The sequence below is a fragment of the Oncorhynchus kisutch genome, linkage group LG14 (genome assembly GCF_002021735.2).
Source record: "Oncorhynchus kisutch isolate 150728-3 linkage group LG14, Okis_V2, whole genome shotgun sequence".
Classification (NCBI taxonomy): domain Eukaryota; kingdom Metazoa; phylum Chordata; class Actinopteri; order Salmoniformes; family Salmonidae; genus Oncorhynchus; species Oncorhynchus kisutch.
This window is the reverse complement of record NC_034187.2, coordinates 80,823,867-80,843,432: the sequence shown is the minus strand read 5'-3', so window position 1 is coordinate 80,843,432 and position 19,566 is coordinate 80,823,867. Positions and strand designations below refer to the sequence as shown.

General features: G+C 50.7%; 1 protein-coding gene across 5 annotated transcripts in view; it reads left to right on the top strand.

The window, feature by feature from the left end:
- The window catches only part of LOC116353432 (protein 4.1-like), a 61,882-nt gene that overhangs the window by 7,055 nt on the left and 35,261 nt on the right, over positions 1-19,566 (top strand). For all 5 annotated transcript variants that reach the window (XM_031789048.1, XM_031789046.1, XM_031789047.1 and 2 more), the window contains one exon: positions 9,937-10,116. In XM_031789048.1, coding sequence (XP_031644908.1) covers positions 9,937-10,116 — 180 coding nt within the window. The remainder of the gene's footprint in view (positions 1-9,936; positions 10,117-19,566) is intronic.

The following is a 19,566-nucleotide window of genomic DNA, read 5'->3' as shown; positions in this document are numbered from 1 at the left end:
GTCTCTCTCTCTCTCTGTCTCTCTCTCTCTCTCTCTCTGTCTCTCTCTGTCTCTCTGTCTCTCTGTCTCTCTCTGTCTCTCTCTCTCTCTCTCTCTCTCTCTCTCTCTCTCTCTGTCTCTCTCTCTCTCTCTCTCTCTCTCTCTCTCTGTGCATGCTCTCTCTGTCTCTCTCTTTCTCTCTCTCTCTCTCTCTCTCTCTCTCTCTCTCTCTCTCTCTCTCTCTCTCTGTGCATGCTCTCTCTGTCTCTCTCTCTCTCTCTGTGTCTCTCTCTCTCTCTCTGTCTGTCTGTCTCTCTGTCTCTCTCTCTCTGTCTCTCTCTCTGTCTCTCTCTCTGTCTCTCTCTCTTTCTCTCTCTCTCTCTGTCTCTCTCTCTCTGTCTCTCTCTCTCTGTCTGTCTGTCTCTCTCTCTCTCTCTCTCTCTCTCTCTCTCTCTCTCTCTCTCTCTCTCTCTCTCTTCTCTCTCTCTCTCTCTCTCTCTGTCTCTCTCTCTCTCTCTCTCTCTCTCTCTCTGCATGGGAGTTGTGTTCACTTGCCTGTCTTCTTCTTCTGTTTATCAGAGGGGAATCTTGTCTTCTTGTCTTCTTCTTCTGTTTGTCTTGACTCCGACTCTTCTATTCTCTCTTTTTTTTATTTCTACATCCACCCTGCTTTCAGCTGAACCCTAATGGCTTGGCATGCACTCTTTTCCTGTTTCCTTCCAATGCAAGTACTCACTTTACTCGTTGTTTTGATCTCAGCATCTTCCCTACTGGGCACAGGCATCAATTCAACGTTGATTCTACATTTGGTTTCACGCTTCATTGAAATGACGTGGAAACAACGTTGATTCAACGTTGTGTGTGTGCCCAGAAGGGTCGTTTTCCACAATTGTTTGATATATGATTGGGAGTGTTTCAACTATCACGATCATAGTCCAGTATTATTTAAAAGCTATAGGCATTGAGTCTGAAAGGGTGCACCAGTTTGGCCTTTAAGACTGAATGTCAGTGGTCACCGTCTACCCAGCATGCCCTATCCCCCTTTGATTTCAGCCTGCTTGTCAAATCGTTTTCTTTTTGTTTTGTTTGTTTGTTGTTGTTATTGCACCTTTTAGTCGATAATTACTTGCAGTTTTGGATGCTTTTTCCAAATGTTATTGTCGTCAGCAATGGTCGTCAAATGTATGATTTCTGCAACGACCACTGGTATCCTCCTAACGGGGAAGTGTTCCAATAGGAATGATGTTGGATGAGTTAGGCTGTTCTTCGTCAGCTGCGTTGGTGACGGACACCAATTTGATTGATAGACTTTCCCAGTCATATATTTTCATTCTCAGTGATGTTATTGACACGTTAATGATGCTGCCCTCTGTTGTCATTCTCATTGTGAGACCTGGACCTCCTTAACAACATAACCTTCACTCTACTGTACTGTACCTCTCACAGTCACCCTATTCCCTAAATGGTTCACTACTTTTAACTACTTTTAACTAGGACCTGGGCAAATGTTAGTGCAGTGTATAGGGAATAGGGTGCCATTTGAAACACTGCCTCTGTCACTCATCGTGCTTTTCCTGTATCTAAACCATAACCAAATGACTCTCTCTGACCCTCATCTCTGTTGACCTTGGGCCCGTGGCTGTGTCCCAAAGGTACCCCTATTACCAACATAGTGCACTACTTTTGACCAGGGCCCATAGGACTGACCAGGGCCCGTAGGACTGACCAGGGCCCGTAGGACTGACCAGGGACCAGGGCCCATAGGACTGACCAGGTACCAGGGCCTGTAGGACTGACCAGGGCCCGTAGGACTGACCAGGTACCAGGGCCCGTAGGACTGACCAGGGCCTGTAGGACTGACCAGGGCCCGTAGGACTGACCAGGGCCTGTAGGACTGACCAGGGCCCGTAGGACTGACCAGGTACCAGGGCCCGTAGGACTGACCAGGTACCAGGGCCCGTAGGACTGACCAGGGCCTGTAGGACTGACCAGGGCCCGTAGGACTGACCAGGTTCCAGGGCCCGTAGGACTGACCAGGTTCCCGGGCCTGTAGGACTGACCAGGGTACCACGGCCCGTAGACTGACCAGGTACCCAGGGCCGTAGGACTGACCAGGTACCAGGGCCCGTAGGATCTGACCAGGTACCAGGGCCCGTAGGACTGACAAGGTACCAGGGCCCGTAGGACTGACCAGGTTCCAGGGCCTGTAGGACTGACCAGGTACCAGGGCCTGTAGGACTGACCAGGGCACCGTAGGACTGACCAAGGTACCAGGGCCCGTAGAGACTGAACAGGTTCCAGGGCCTGTAGGACTGACCAGGGCCGTAGGACTGACCATGGTACCAGGGCCTGTAGGACTGACCAGGTTCCAGGGCCTGTTAGGACTGACCAGGGCCCGTAGGACTGACCAGGTACCAGGGCCCGTAGGACTGACCAGGTTCCAGGGCCTGTAGGACTGACCAGGGCCCGTAGGACTGACCAGGGTACCAGGCTCCGTAGGATCCTGACCAGGTTCCAGGGCCTGTAGGACTGACCAGGGCCCGTAGGACTGACCAGGTACCAGGGCCCGTAGGACTGACCAGGTTCCAGGGCCTGTAGGACTGACCAGGGCCCGTAGGAACTGACCAGGTACCAGGGCCCGTAGGACACCTGACCCAGGTTCCAGGGCGCTGTAGGACTGACCAGGGCCCGTAGGACTCTGACCAGGTACCAGGGCCTGTAGGACTGACCAGGTTCCAGGGCCCTGTAGGACCTGACCAGGGCCCGTAGGACTGACCAGGTACCAGGGCCCGTAGGACTGACCAGGTTCCAGGGCCTGTAGGACTGACCAGGGCCCGTAGGACTGACCAGGTACCAGGGCCCGTAGGACTGACCAGGTTCCAGGGCCTGTAGGACTGACCAGGGCCCCGTAGGACTGAACCAGGTACAGGGCACCGTAGGACTGACCAGGTACCAGGGCCCGTAGGACTGACCAGGGCCCGTAGGGACTGACCAGGGTACCAGGGCCCGTAGGACTGACCAGGTTCCAGGGCCCGTAGGACTGACCAGGGCCCGTAGGACTGACCAGGTACCAGGGCCCGTAGGACTGACCAGGTACCAGGGCCCGTAGGACTGACCAGGGCCCGTAGGACTGACCAGGGCCCGTAGGACTGACCAGGTACCAGGGCCCGTAGGACTGACCAGGTACCAGGGCCCGTAGGACTGACCAGGTACCAGGGCCCGTAGGACTGTGGTCTAAAGTAGTGCACCATATAGAGCCTTCAAACTGAACTCTGAACCTGGAAGCCAGTTCCACTGCATTGTTTCATTGTTCCCCTTTAATCAGGGACTGGTTTAGACCTGGGACACCAGGTGGGCGATTCCCCTCTAATCAGGGACTGGTTTAGACCTGGGACACCAGGTGGGCGATTCCCCTCTAATCAGGGACTGAATTAGACCTGGGACACCAGGTGGGTGATTCCCCTCTAATCAGGGACTGAATTAGACCTGGGACACCAGGTGGGTGATTCTCCTCTAATCAGGGACTGGTTTAGACCTGGGACACCAGGTGGGTGATTCCCCTCTATTCAGGGACTGAATTAGACCTGGGACACCAGGTGGGTGATTCCCCTCTAATCAGGGACTGACTTAGACCTGGGACACCAGGTGGGTGCAATTAAGTATGAAGTAGAACAGAAATCCAGCAGGCTGTGAACCTCGTAGGGTCAGAGTTGAACACCCCTGAATAGAGAATATGGTGTCGTTTAGGACACAGCCATGTCTCTGATTCATGATTATCATCACAATAATAACTGTCGGCTGGCTCAGGACCAAGTATCCTCAGGCACATTGCTGTGTGTGTGGTGTGTGTGTGTGTGTGTGTGTGTTGTGTGTGTGTGTGTGTGTGTGTGTTTGTGTGTGTGTGTGTGTGTGTACTCCCAGGTTGTGTGCATAAGAGGAATCCTACTCACACTCACCCCTCATGCATGCCAGCATACCATACTACCACCAGTGAAATGGTCACCTAGGGTCAAAGGGTAAATCTGTCTCTCTCCTTTTGGCAAGGGCTGCTCTAGAGTACAACGCAACGAGAAGTGCCTGCGTACAGCCCTTAGCCGGGGTATATTGGCCATATACCACAAACCCCCGTGGTTCCTTATTGCTATTATATACTGGTTACCATGTAATTGGTAAGTCTGATATACCACGGCTGTCAGCCAATCAGCATTCAGGGCTCGAACCACCCATTTTTATAATACATTATATACAGATGTTGGATCTTAACTTGATCACTCTTTTGCCGCCGAGAATTTTCCTGCTGTATCATTAAATTGAAAAAAAAATGAGTCTTGTGATTCTCTGAAAAAGAGCAGTTCTCTTTCTGACCATGTGGGGGCAGTCAAGTCACTAGGATCGGGGGGGGGGGGGGGGGGGGGGGGGGGGGGGGGGGGTTGCTATCAAAATCATTTTCTCTCTCAAACGCGATCGACCTAGGCACTATCACTGCAACATTCAGATGGTCAGAAAGGGATCAACAACTGTAGTCTTGTACAGCTTAATAACACAAGATAAATATTGGTCTCCACTATGGCTACGACATACAAGTGCCAAGTGTATCCTAATGTCAAAATGTAGTTCAATCGTGGCCTGGGCTGGTGTAGCGGTAGGTCTGCTGGCAAATATGGACAGTCAAATATGGACAGTCAAATATAGACAGTCAAATATAGACAGTCAAATATGGACAGTCAATATAGACAGTCAAATATAGACAGTCAAATATGGACAGTCAACTATGGACAGTCAAATATAGACAGTCAAATATGGACAGTCAACTATGGACAGTCAAATATAGACAGTCAAATATAGACAGTCAAATATGGACAGTCAACTATGGACAGTCAACTATGGACAGTCAAATATAGACAGTCAACTATGGACAGTCAACTATGGACAGTCAAATATGGACAGTCAAATATGGACAGTCAAATATGGACAGTCAAATATAGACAGTCAAATATGGACAGTCAAATATGGACAGTCCAGGGATATTTAACCCCCGATCTTGATAAGGAATGACCGTATCACACACTGTTGGACAAAAATAAATAGGAAACAAATGAGATAATAACACCAACATTAGTTTTCCATTCATACAAAGTGTCTGGTAAATTGCCACAGTAGAGTTTCTGTGGTAAACAATTGAAATGCTTTATTTCTGTCGTTCAGAATGGTCAAAAGGTTTAGAACACCGACTCATTCCAGGGTCTTTCTTTATTTCACTAGTTTTCTACATTGTAGAATAATAGTGAAGACATCAAAACTAAAAATATATATTTTATATTTGAGATTCTTTAAATAGCCACCCTTTTTGTCTTGATGAAAGCTTGGCACACTCTTGGCATTCTCTCAACCACGTCACGTCATTCATCCGAACTTCCGAATAATGCCCCCCTAGCCCTAAGAAGTTAAACTCTTTACAATGAAGATCTGTGAAGTTAGTTGGATTTTTTTTAACGAAATTATCTTTTTCAAAGACAGAGTCAGAGAGTTTATTATACACGTAAGATAATCAACTGCCTTCGTTAAATAAAGGTATCAGTAAGGTCTAAAATAGTGAAGTTAGAACCCAACATTATAGAGATGAGATGATGACTTGGAATGAAATAATAAAGCCATCAAATAAAACAGATATAATATAAACAACAACTGAAATATTTTTTATAAAAGTTATGTTGGTTAATAAGGACAGTTCACTTCATGGGACTTGTTTTAATCTGTGTGACATCATTCAACCCACATAATGCAGTGCATTTACAATTTTTTTTCTCTCTCCAATTATTGCAATCGGAAACTATTTTTTTATCATCTTATTGAAACCAAAACCAAACCTCAAAAAGCACTAGTCGCTAGGGTAATGGACGAATGTGTTCTACTGTACCACTGCAGACTCGGTCTCTCTTTTGTGGAGATTTTATAGCGTTGCCAGTGGCATCAGTTGATGTTGTTATTGTTAGGTAACGTTAGTGCCTTATAGTTCTGGTGAGTCAGTTCTCCTTTTGTTTGCAAATGTATAAAAAGAAAAGAAAATTTAAATGAAATATCACATTTTACATAAGTATTCAGACCCCTTTACTCAGAACTTTGTTGAAGCACCTTTGCCAGCTATTAGAACCTCAAGTCTTTTTGGGTATGACGCTACAAAGCTTGGCACGCCTGTATTTGGGGAGTTTCTCCAATTCTTCTCTGCAGATCCTCTCAAGCTCTGTCAGGTTGGATGGGGAGCGTCGCTGCACAGCTATTTTCAGATCTCTCCAGAGATGTTCGATCGGGTTTAAGCCCGGGCTCTGCCTGGGCCACTTGAGGACATTCTGAGACTTGTCCCAAAGCCATTCCTGCGTTGTCTAGGCTGTGTGCTTAGGGTCGTTGTCCTGTTGGAAGGTAAACCTTCGTCCCAGTCTGAGGTCCTGAGCACTCTGGAGCAGGTTTTCATCAAGGATCTCTCTGTACTTTGCTCCGTTCATGTTTCCCTCGATGGTGCCAGGTTTCCTCCAGGCGTGACGCTTGGCATTCAGGCTGAAGAGTTCAATCTTGGTTTCATCAGACCAGAGAATCTTGTTTCTGATGGTCTGAGTACTTTAAGTGCATTTTGGCAATCTCCAAGTAGGCTGTCATGTGCCTTTTACTGAGGAGTGGCATCCGTCTGGCCACTCTACCATAAAGGCCTGATTTGTGTAGTGCTGCAGAGATGGTTATCCTTCTGGAAGATTCACCCATCTCCACAGAGGAACTCTGAAGCTCTGTCAGAGTGACCGTCGGGTTCTTGGTCACCTCCCCCAAGGCCCTTCCACCCCGATTGTTCAGTTTAGCCAGACGGCCAGCTGTAGGAAGAGTGGTTCCAAAATTCTTCCATTTAAGAATGATGGAGGCCACTGTGTTCTTGGCTACCTTCAATGCTGCACACATTTTTTGGCACCCTTCCCCAGATCTGTGCCTCGTCACAATCCTGTCTCTGAGCTCTACGGACAATTCCTTCGACCTCGTGGCTTGGTTTTTGCTCTGACATACACTGTCAACTCTGGGACCTTATATAAACAGGTGTGTGCCTTTCCAAATCATGTCCAATCAATTGAATTTACCACAGATGGACTCCAATCAAGTTGTAGAAACATTTCAAGGATGATCAATGGAAACAGGATGTACCTGAGCTCAATGTTGAGTCTCGTAGCAAAGAGTCTGAATCCTGATGTAAATAAAGTATTTCTGCAAAAAATTTCTAAACCTGTTTTTCGCTTTTTCGTTATGGGCTATTGTGTGTAGATTGATGAGGAAAACAACTCATTTAATTCATTTTAGAGTAAAGGTGTAACGTAACAAAATGTTTAAAAAGGTCAAGGGGTCTGAATACTTTCCGAGTGCACCGTATGTAGAGCAGGTTGAGTCAGACAGATAAAAGTTTTGGGCTTCAGTTACCGTGGTACCAGTTCACTGGCAGGGAGCCAGACCGATGCTCTTTTAGTGAAACATAACACTTCAATGTTCTCCCCATAGTTTTACCTCTCAGAGCTCCTTTCTACTCTCTGGCTCTGTTTCAAAATGGCATGATATTCCCTATGTAGTGCACTTCTTTTGACCAGCACTCTATGGGACTCCCTTATGTACCCTGGTCTAAAGCTCAGGCTCTATATACAGATGTAGGATCTTAATTTGAGCCCGTTTGCAACAGCTGGAAAATAATCCTTCAGCAATAGGATATGTGAATTATAACTTGGATTATAATTAATGGAACAAAAATTTTGTAGGGGTTGATCAAAAATGTTTTACGGCAAATCAAGTCTGACATTTTTAAGTGGAAATTACCGACTTTAAGACGCCTTTTTAAACCTACAAATGTTATTTTCCTGCAGTTCTCAGCAACAAAATAATGATCAAATTAAAATCCTAGGCAATGCAGATTCTGTTCAGAACAGATGTGGTTTATGAATAGTCATTAACCAAGAGAATCTAGTCTAATAGGTGCTGTATTTGATCTCTCTGATCACGATCCCAACATGTGGTAGATTGGTCATGGGAAATGACTCAATCACCTTCTGCACCATGGGTATGGACAGGCACGGATACTAGACGGAGATGGATGGACTAAAGTTCAATCTACATAGGAGGGAATAGAGTGGAGAGAACACAGGACAGTCTGTTGTTTGTCTATAGGACATCACGTGGTCTGGATGGACTAAGGCCTGTTTGTCTATAGGACATCACGTGGTCTGGATGGACTAAGGCCTGTTGTTTGTCTATAGGACATCATGTGGTCTGGATGGACTAAGGCCTGTTGTTTGTCTATAGGACATCACGTGGTCTGGATGGACTAAGGCCTGTTGTTTGTCTATAGGACATCACGTGGTCTGGATGGACTAAGGCCTGTTGTTTGTCTATAGGACATCATGTGGTCTGGATGGACTAAGGCCTGTTGTTTGTCTATAGGACATCACGTGGTCTGGATGGACTAAGGCCTGTTGTTTGTCTATAGGACATCATGTGGTCTGGATGGACTAAGGCCTGTTGTTTGTCTATAGGACATCATGTGGTCTGGATGGACTAAGGCCTGTTGTTTGTCTATAGGACATCATGTGGTCTGGATGGACTAAGACCTGTTAGAGCCTGTTGTTGTCATGTTGTTTGCCCTCTTTGAGAGGGGCAGGCCTGTTCCAACTTCCAACTGCATTTAGTTTGATATGATAAGCAAATCATCAATCACATTGTGTTCTGCTGAACTTGTAACTGTGTCATTAACAGTCACTTCCCCAATAATGACATCCTTCCCCCTTCCTATCTGGGGGCTTCACCCTTTTGCCCTTCCTTGCTATCTCTTTCTGCCTTCCCCTTAAACTATCCCCTCTGTCTCTACCTTATCTATCACGGACTTCCCCTCTGCTCTCTGTCTCTACCTTATCTATCATGGACTTCTCCTCTGCTCCCTGTCTCTACTTTATCTATCATGGACTTCTCCTCTGCTCTCTGTCTCTACTTTATCTATCATGGACTTCTCCTCTGCTCTCTGTCTCTACTTTATCTATCATGGACTTCTCCTCTGCTCTCTGTCTCTACTTTATCTATCATGGACTTCCCCTCTGCTCTCTGTCTCTACTTTATCTATCATGGACTTCTCCTCTGCTCTCTGTCTCTACTTTATCTATCATGGACTTCTCCTCTGCTCTCTGTCTCTACTTTATCTATCATGGACTTCTCCTCTGCTCTCTGTCTCTACTTTATCTATCATGGACTTCTCCTCTGCTCTCTGTCTCTACTTTATCTATCATGGACTTCTCTGCTCCCTGTCTCTCTTCTTTCTTTCTCGCCCTCCAATCTCTACCCCTCCTTTCTCTCTCTTTCCCCCCCCTCTCCCCACAATCCACCCCTCTCCCACCTCCCACTCTCCCTCTTTCTCTCCTCATCTCATCCCCCTCTGTCCTCGCCCTCCCTTCCCCTGTTCCTACACCCTCTCTCCACCCCCTCCTACTCTCCCTCCCTTCTCTCTGTCCCTCCCTTTTCTCTCTACCCCTCCTACTCTCCCTCTCCTCTCTCTGTCCCTCCCTTTTCTCTCTACCCCTCCTACTCTCCCTCCCCTCTCTCTGTCCCTCCCTTTTCTCTCTACCCCTCCTACTCTCCCTCCCCTCTCTCTGTCCCTCCCTTTTCTCTCTACTCCTCCTACTCTCCCTCCCCTCTCTCTGTCCCTCCCTTTTCTCTCTACCCCTCCTACTCTCCCTCCCCTCTCTCTGTCCCTCCCTTTTCTCTCTAACCCCTCCTACTCTCCCTCCCCTCTCTCTGTCCCTCCCTTTTCTCTCTACCCCTCCTACTCTCCCTCCCCTCTCTCTGTCCCTCCCTTTTCTCTCTACCCCTCCTACTCCCTCTCCCCCCTCTCTCCCCTCCCTCCTCTCTCAACCCCTTCTACTCTCTGTCCCTCCCCCCTCTCCCTCCTCCCAGGACCTGGATAAGACCCAGGCAGAGATTATGCGTCACCACACCAGTATCAGTGAGCTGAAGAGAAGCTTCATGGAGTCTGTTCCGGAGCCGCGGCAGAGCGAGTGGGACAAACGCCTGTCCACCCACTCACCCTTCCGCACGGCCAGCATCAACGGACAGCTGCAGCCAGGCACTGACGGGGTGAGTCAAAACCAACACAACTAAAAATTGAAATCAATAGTGCCAAAATGGGTGACCTGGCTAGTGTACCAATGAGTTTGCTAGTTAAATTGCCAGGGTTAAGGGCTCTAAGGCTCTTCTAGAGATTATTATATTCCTATAGAGTCAACAGAACAACAGAACAAGCAGTCTTGGTAAAGAACAGAGAGACAGAGAGACATAGTAGCCCATGGTACTCAGAGAGACAGAGGGGTCTTTATTCTCTCTAGCCCCACTTATAGCACCACCAGGATTCCTGACAACAATAGGATGTTTTGAAGTGAAAGATGGCACTTTTGACTCAACTTTTTTGCATTTTCTGGCACAAGTTTACCGACAAGGAGGTTCTGTTCATGTGTTGACTTTCTTTGGGCAAATGGTATTGTTCTGATATGTTCTAATTGTTACTTTGGATTGCACATTAGTCATTAGTCCCAGTAGGGTTTTACTGTGGTATTTTCTCACGTCATTCAGTTTGTTGTTTTTTGACACAAATCAATGTCTAATCACTAGTCTAGAGGATGCAATCATCTCAGTTTCAGATTTTGACACAAGTCAATGTCCAGTTTCTAGAGAATGGCAGTGTAATTACCCACTTTAACAGGGCTGCTGTGCTGTGTTCATTTGAAATACGCCTAATATATTTAGTTTCCTCATACTTGGTAGAGAGATATAGAGGATCTTTCATTCCCTAAGGATATACTGTGTACAAGGGTCATATTCAGTAGAAATTAACGTTTCAGTTTCACACCAAGTGTTCATTAGGGTCTCTGTGTTTGTGGATCTCAGTGCGTACAGTGGACTCAGTGCAGACTCTTGGAGTCTCTTTCCCTGTGTATATTCATGTGTGTGTGTGTGTGTGTGTGTTGTGTGTGTGTGTGTTGTGTGTGTGTGTGGTGTGTGTGTGTGTGTGTGTGTGTGTGTGTGTGTGTGTGTGTGTGTGTGTGTGTGTGTGTGCAGGTGAGGACGGCCTCCCTATCACCTGCATACAGAGTAGTTGGTGGCGTATCAGAGATAAAGGTACTCCAATTCAGTCCTTACTGGCCGTACTGGGCTGGGATATGTTGGGCTGGGCTGGGATATGTTGGGTTTGGCTGAGCTGGGATATGTTGGGTTTGGCTGAGCTGGGTTGGGTTGGGCTGGGTTGGGATGGGCTGAGCTGGGTTGGGCTGAGCTGGGTTGGGTTGGGCTGGGTTGGGTTGGGCTGAGCTGGGTTGGGCTGAGCTGGGTTGGGTTGGGCTGGGTTGGGTTGAGTTGAGCTGGGTTGGGCTGAGCTGGGTTGGGTTGGGCTGGGTTGAGTTGAGCTGGGTTGGGCTGAGCTGGGTTGAGCTGAGCTGGGTTGGGTTGGGCTGAGCTGGGTTGGGCTGAGCTGGGTTGGGTTGAGTTGAGCTGGGTTGGGTTGGGCTGAGCTGGGTTGAGCTGAGCTGGGTTGGGTTGGGCTGAGCTGGGTTGGGCTGAGCTAGGTTGGGCTGAGCTGGGTTGGGCTGAGCTGAGCTGGGTTGCGCTGAGCTGAGCCTCGCTGGGCTAGGTTGAGCTGGGTTACGCTGGGCTGGACTGGGTTTAGCTGAGCTGGGTTGGGCTGAGCTGGACTGGGCTGAGCTGGGTTGGGCTGAGCTGAGCTGGGTTGAGCTGAGCTGAGCTTGGTTGGGCTGGGTTGGGCTGGGCTGGGTTGGGCTGAGCTGGGTTGGGCTGAGCTGGATTGGGCTGGGTTGGGCTGAGCTGGGTTGGGCTGAGCTGGGTTGGGCTGGGTTGGGCTGAGCTGGGCTGGGTTGGGTTGGGCTGGGTTGGGCTGGGCTGAGCTGGGGTTGGGCTGAGCTGGGTTGGGCTGAGCTGGGTTGGGCTGAGCTGGGTTGGGCTGAGCTGGGCTGGGTTGGGTTGGGCTGAGCTGGGTTGGGCTGGGTTGGGCTGAGCTGGGTTGGGCTGAGCTGGGGCTGGGTTGGGGCTGGGCTGGGTTGGTTGCGCTGGGTTGGGCTGAGCTGGGTTGGGCTGGGTTGGGCTGGGTTGGGCTGGGCTGGGTTGGGCTGGGTTGGGCTGGGCTGGGCTGGGTTGGGCTGAGCTGGGCTGGGCTGGGTTGGGCTGAGCTGGGCTGGGCTGGGTTGAGCTGGGCTGGGCTGGGCTGGGTTGGGCTGAGCTGGGTTGGGCTGGGCTGGGTTGGGCTGAGCTGGGCTGGGCTGGGCTGGGCTGGGCTGGGTTGGGCTGAGCTGGGTTGGGCTGGGTTGGGTTGGGCTGGGCTGGGTTGGGCTGGGCTGGGCTGGGCTGGGTTGGGCTGAGCTGGGCTGGGCTGGGTTGGGCTGAGCTGGGGCTGGGCTGGGTTGGGGCTGAGCTGGGCTGGGCTGGGCTGGGTTGGGCTGAGCTGGGTTGGGGCTGGGTTGGGCTGAGCTGAGCTGGTTGGCGGGGCTGGGTTGGGCTGGGGCTGGGTTGGGCTGGGCTGGGTTGGGCTGGGTTGGGCTGGGCTGGGTTGGGCTGAGCTGGGTTGGGCTGAGCTGGGCTGGGCTGCAGTAAGAGAACATTAGCTGGCGGTTCTTTACCAGCTAACAATAAAGAACAGACCTGTTGTGTATGGCAGCTTTATGGATGCTGTGCATGGCTGCTGTATGGAGTCTGTGTGGCTGTGACCTTAAGCAAGGCAAGAGAATCAGCTGTCTATCTTCACCCACAGGACTGTACTCCTCTCGCCCCCGCCCCCGCAGCCGCTGCGACTACCTTTATAGGTGTCTACTTCCAAGCCACAGACCCCATCTTTCCCAAACTCCGCCCCCTCACCACTGCCCCCCGCTCCATGATTGGCTGCTGCCAGCTTTGTCTTCCCGCTTTGATCTGCCAATCAAATCGCATGGCTGGGTTTGACCCGATAGTAGTGAAGCTGCATGACTCTGTGATGATGATGATGATGATGATGATGGTGATGATGATGATGGTGGTGTCTGACGTAGTGATGAGAGACTGAAAAACAAAAAACGCAAACCAAAAAACAAACAGCGACAACAACAACAACAGAACTGACCCCCTCCTCCTCCTCCTCCTCATTTCATTGTTTCTTCTCCTCCACCCTGACCTGTATCCCTCCCTCACTGGTTGTTTTATGTCTCCTCCCCTCGATCTCTCCCCCCTCATATGTGTCATCTCTTCATTTCCTCCTCCCCTTCCTCCTCCTCTTCTTCCTCTCCCTCCTCCTCTTCCTCTCCCTCCTCCTCCTCTTCCTCTCCCTCCTCTTGCTCCTCCTCTTCTTCTTCATGTTCCTCCTCTTCCTCCTCATCCTCATCTTTCCCCTTCTCCTGCCCTGCCTCATAGTCATATCCACTCCCTCCTCCTCCTCCGTATCCTCCACCTCCTCCTCCACCGCCACGCCCTCTTCTGAGGAGGATCTGGAGACCCAGAGAGGTGTTTGGGCCTTGGGTCACCGAACCTCACCGCTCCCCTCCCTTCGCTCCTCAACTGCCATGGGGCTGAAAATACAGTTTTACTCCCAGACTTGAAGCTGCCTCCAGCTACCTGGGTATTCTGCCTAGCCCAGACCCTTCTCCTGTCCTATCTATGTACCTGAAGACTCCTGCAGTAGAATAAGCACTCCCATCAGAACAGCTCAACTTTTACCCCCCAAAAAACTTTTCTTAACTTTCAATCTGTATTGAGTGTGGGCATGTTTATACAATAGGCCTCTGAATGGAGATGATCATCTTTAACAGGTTTTTGTCTAAAAGATCACTGAAAAATAACACCATTATAGAATAATACACTAGTCTGGTGATTTGACAAGCAGTCTTGTCTTCGTGAACACATTACCAACAAATCCCAAATATGAGCCTGCCAAGTCTCGATAGACCTCAATTTGATAAGCTCATCACTTTAAGGCAGGCTTGTTGACTGACTGACTATATAAGATTCAGTGAGGAGTAGATCACACTGTGATGTAGCCAACCTGCACCAAGCCAGTTTCTATGGTGGTTCTCCCCCAACGGTGTCTGATCCAAGACGTTGCACTGGCCAAACAAACCGTTTGCACTAGCTAGCATTTTACCTACCAAGGAATGCCTTTATCCAATCTAACCCCAGACATTCCATCTAACCCCAGACATTCCATCTAACCCCAAGCCATTCAATCTAACCCCAGCCATTCAATCTAACCCCAGCCATTCCAATCGAAACCCCAGCCATTCCATCTAACCCCAGCCATTCCATCTAACCCCAGCCATTCAATCTAACCCCAGCCATTCAATCTAACCCCAGCCATTCCATCTAACCCCAGCCATTCCATCTAACCCCAGCCATTCAATCTAACCCCAGCCATTCAATCTAACCCCAGCCATTCAATCTAACCCCAGCCACTCAATCTAACCCCAGCCCATTCAATCTAAACCCCAGCCATTCCATCTACCCCAGCCACTTTCCATCTAAACCCCAGCCATTCAATCTAACCCCAAGCCATTCAATCTAACCCCAGCCATTCAATCTAAACCCCAGCCATTCAATCTAACCCCAGCCATTCAATCTAACCCCATGCCACTCAATCTAACCCCAGCCAATTCAATCTAACCCCAGCCATTCCATCTAACCCCAGCCACTCCATCTAACCCCAGCAATTCACAATCGAACCCCAGCCATTCAATCTAACCCCAGCCATTCAATCTAACCCCAGCCATTCAATCTAACCCCAGCCATTCAATCTAACCCCAGCCACCCAATCTAACCCCAGCCACTCAATCTAACCCCAGCCATTCAATCTAACCCCAGCCACCCAATCTACCCCAGCCATTCAATCTATCCCCAGCCACCCAATCTAACCCCAGCCATTCAATCTAACCCCAGCCATTCAATCTAACCCCAGCCACCCAATCTAACCCAGCCACCCAATCTAACCCCCAGCCATTCAATCTAACCCCAGCCACCCATCTAACCCCAGCCACCCAATCTAACCCCAGCCACCCAATCTAACCCCAGCCACTCAATCTAACCCCAGCCATTCAATCTAACCCCAGCCACCCAATCTAGCCCCAGCCATTCAATCTCTAGCCCAGCCATTCAATCTAACCCCAGCCATTCAATCTAACCCCAGCCACTCAATCTAGCCCCAGCCACCCAATCTAACCCCAGCCACTCAATCTAGCCCCAGCCACCCAATCTAACCCCAGCCACCCAATCTAGCCCCAGCCACCCAATCTAACCCCAGCCACCCAATCTAACCCCAGCCACTCAATCTAGCCCCAGCCACTCAATCTAGCCCCCAGCATGGAGGAGCAAAGCCCCATAAAACCTCTCCAGCCCCAGAACTGCTGCTGCCACCACTGCCCTGGTCAGACCACCCTGGACCCTGACCCTCATTGCCTAGAGCCGGAGATCCTGAGTCAGGCTGAAGCTCAGTGATGGGACCTACCACTCACTACTATCAAAGGTCACTCACTACTATCAAAGCTCACTCACTACTGCCACCACTGCCTCCCTTCTGCCCTCACTTCAACAGTAGATCATTTCATTACAGCATCACATACCACCACTCTCCTGCTCCTCCCCCTCCCTCCTCCCCCATCCCATCCCTTCCCCTCCTCCACCTCCTCCACCTCCCTCCCCCGTCCCTTCCCCTCCTCCACCTCCCTCCAACCTCCCTCCCCCGTCCCTTCCCCTCCTCCACCTCCCTCCCCCAGCCCTTCCCCTCCTCCACCTCCCTCCCCTTGTCCCCCCTCCTCCACCACCCTCCCCTTGTCTCCCCCGTCCCTTCCCCTCCTCCACCTCCCTCCCTTGTCTCCCCGTCCCTTCCCCTCCTCCACCTCCCTCCCTTGTCTCCCCGTCCCTTCCCCTCCTCCACCTCCCTCCCCTTGTCTCCCTGTCCCTTCCCCTCCTCCACCTCCCTCCCCTTGTCTCCCCCGTCCCTTCCCCTCCTCCACCTCCCTCCCCTTGTCTCCCCCGTCCCTTCCCCTCCTCCACCTCCTCCCCTTGTCTCCCCGTCCCTTCCCCTCCTCCACCTCCCTCCCTTGTCTCCCCGTCCCTTCCCTCCTCCACCACCTACCCTGTTCCCCATCCCTTCCCTCCTCCACCTCCCTCCCCTTGTCTCCCCGTCCCTTCCCCTCCTCCTCCACCTCCCTCCCCTTGTCTCCCCGTCCCTTCCCTCCTCCACCACCCTCCCTTTGTCTCCCCATCCCTTCCCCTCCTCCACCTCCCTCCCCTTGTCTCCCCGTCCCTTCCCCTCCCCACCGCCTCCCCTTGTCTCCGTCCCTTCCCCTCCTCCACCTTCCTCCCCTTGTCTCCACATCCCTTCCCTCCTCCACTCCCTCCATTGTCTCCACATCCCTTCCCCTCCTCCCACCTCCCTCCCCTTGTCCCTTCCCTCCCTCCCCTTGTCTCCCTGTCCCTTCCCCTCCTCCACCTCACTCCCTTGTCTCCACATCCCTTCCCCTCCTCCACCTCCCTCCCCTTGTCTCCCTGTCCCTTCCCCTCCTCCACCTCCCTCCCCTTGTCCCCCCTCCTCCACCTCCCTCTCCTTGCCCCCGTCCCTTCCCCTCCTCCACCTCCCTCCCCTTGTCTCCCTGTCCTTGCCCCCTCTCCTTGCCCCCTGTCCCTTCCCCTCGTCCACCTCCCTCTCCTTGCCCCCTGTCCCTTCCCCTCCTCCACCTCCCTCCCCTTGTCTCCCTGTCCCTTCCCCTCCTCCACCTCCCTCCCCTTGTCCCCCCTCCTCCACCTCCCTCCCCTTGTCCCCCCGTCCCTTCCCCTCCTCCCCTACTCCCTGCCTGTCTGTTGGCCATTCCCCCACATGTCTGTTCATTGTTTTCTGTCTCTCTTGGTCTCCCGTTGCTGAACACAGCGAGGGAAGCGTCCTCTGTTTGAATACCAGGTAAAATTACTGAGACAGCAACAGCAGGCCTCCTCGCCCTCCGGGGGACCACCGCTCCTCAGACACCACTATCTACAGGAGGAAGAAGATTATACTTCTGAGGAGGACGAGGCTCGGGGCCGGGGGAACACTCTGAGGGTCTCTATCGAAATGCCTGAGGAAAGGCAGGAGGAGGAGGAAGACAGGGTCAATGGGCCCTCAGCCTGCCAGTTGTACCCAGCCATGCTCCAGCTCCAACCGTCCCATGTCTCCTTCTCTCTCCTGTCTGGACTGCTGGTCATGTTTCTCACTCTGTGTTGGCTGGTGTTTATCTGACTGGCCGGTCCGGTGGACAGAGAGAGAGCCCTCTACTGAAATGAACCACCTAGTGACTGGCCGGTCCGGTGGACAGAGAGAGAGCCCTCTACTGAAATGAACCACCCAGTGACTGGCCGGTCCGGTGGACAGAGAGAGAGCCCTCTACTGAAATGAACCACCCAGTGACTGGCCGGTCCGGTGGACAGAGAGAGAGCCCTCTATTGAAATGAACCACCCAGTCAAGTAGCCTTGTTTAAGGACAGAGACAGAATTCTCTTCTGTCTTCTATTCTGTGTTCCGTCATCTGACTCCAACACACAAAGACAGACAGACAGACAGACAGACAGACAGACAGACAGACAGACAGACAGACAGACAGACAGACAGACAGACAGACAGACAGACAGACACAAACCCCTATTGAACAGTACTCTGAGTGAATTACCAGGTTATTTTGCATTAAGGACAATGGCGTTGTTGTCTTTGCCAGCACTTTTTTCCAGGAAGTGTTGAGAGCTGTATTTGGCCTTGCGCCCTTGACTTATATCCGGACTTCAAGGATCTTCTACAACTTTTACTTACAATATTCCATGGTGAAAAGAAAAACACAATACATCCACTAGCAAACTTTGTTTGCCACACTGACTCTTCACTGCTTGTGTTTAGCCTGTTTGACTACTGTTTATTTTCTCCCTCTGTCCACAGAAATCTTGAACTTACACTTAAGTTGACGTCATACGATGCAAAATGCATCATAGCGGCTGTATTTCTGTATTTCGAAGTGATATATCTTGAAAACTTGATTGCTGACACGCAAAACATTTGGGATTATATCAACAATCGACTAATGAAACAAATACCAAAATAGCGTTTTGGGTGGAGTTTCCTTTAAGGTAAATTTTTACCGTCTCTCATTTTTCAGGGGACTTTTCCTTTCAGTGTTCATCCCTTAGTGTTTCAATCAATCAGTGTAGTGCAGTGTCTCCTGGACAGCTCTGCTGTATAGCACGAGATTATTTCAATCTAAGGCCAGCCGTCTCTCCAACAGCCTGTGAGATCTGTATTGCTGATCTTGGATCAGGTACCGACCTCTTATTCATTATGATTTAAAAGGCAAAACTGACCCTAGATCAGTACTCCTGCTCTGAGACGCTACAGCAGAGAGCTAATGGTTGTCTGCCACTGAGCTGCATCGGCTCTCGTCTATGTTGACGCTTTTCTAGGCAAGAGCAGACGGGACAGACAGGACAGACGGGATAGACAGGATAGACGGGACAGACAGGATAGACGGGACAGACAGGATAGACGGGATAGACGGGACAGGACAGGATAGACGGGATAGACAGTACAAACAGGATAGACGGACAGACAGGATAGACGGGATAGACAGGACCAAACAGGATAGACGGGACAGACAGGACAGACGGGATAGACAGGACAGACAGGATAGACAGGACAGACGGGATAGACGGACAGACAGGATAGACGGGACAGACAGGATAGACGGGACAGACAGGACAGACGGGACAGACAGGGACAGACAGGATAGACGGGACAGACAGGACAGACGGGACAGACAGGACAGACGGGAAAGACGGGGACAGACAGGACAGACGGGACAGACAGGATAGACGGGACAGACAGGATAGACGGGACAGACAGGATAGACGGGACAGACAGGACAAACAGGATAGACGGGATACGACAGGACAAACAGGATAGACGGGACAGACAGGATAGACAGGAGAGACAGGATAGATGGGACAGGACAGGATAGACAGGACAGACGGGACAGACAGGATAGATGGGACAGACAGGATAGATGGGACAGACGGACAGACAGGATAGACGGGACAGACAGGATAGACAGGATAGACGGGACAGACAGGACAGACAGGTTTTATATAAGAGAAGAACCCCTGACTTATTACTATTCTCACCATAGGGCGCTCATGTAACTAAAATGACCTTTAAACCCAGTTGCTGTTGTTGCACACTCATAAAGGCAAGGGGATGCATTCCAATACCACCCTATTCTCTATATAGTGCCCGCTTTTGGGATGCAGAGACGGTATACTTGGTGTACTTGTTTACCTGACTGACATCACTACCGGTAAACAAAAAGGAACACTGGTTGCTACATTCCACTACTGTTGATGGTTGCCTGCCACTTGTGTCATCTGCTTGCTTTAAATCACACCTGCGTGGTCCTAACAATCATCACTGCCCACTGCCTGCCCCTTACGAGAGAGAGAGAGAGAGACAGAGAGACAGAGAGAGAGACAGACAGAGACAGAGAGAGAGAGAGACTT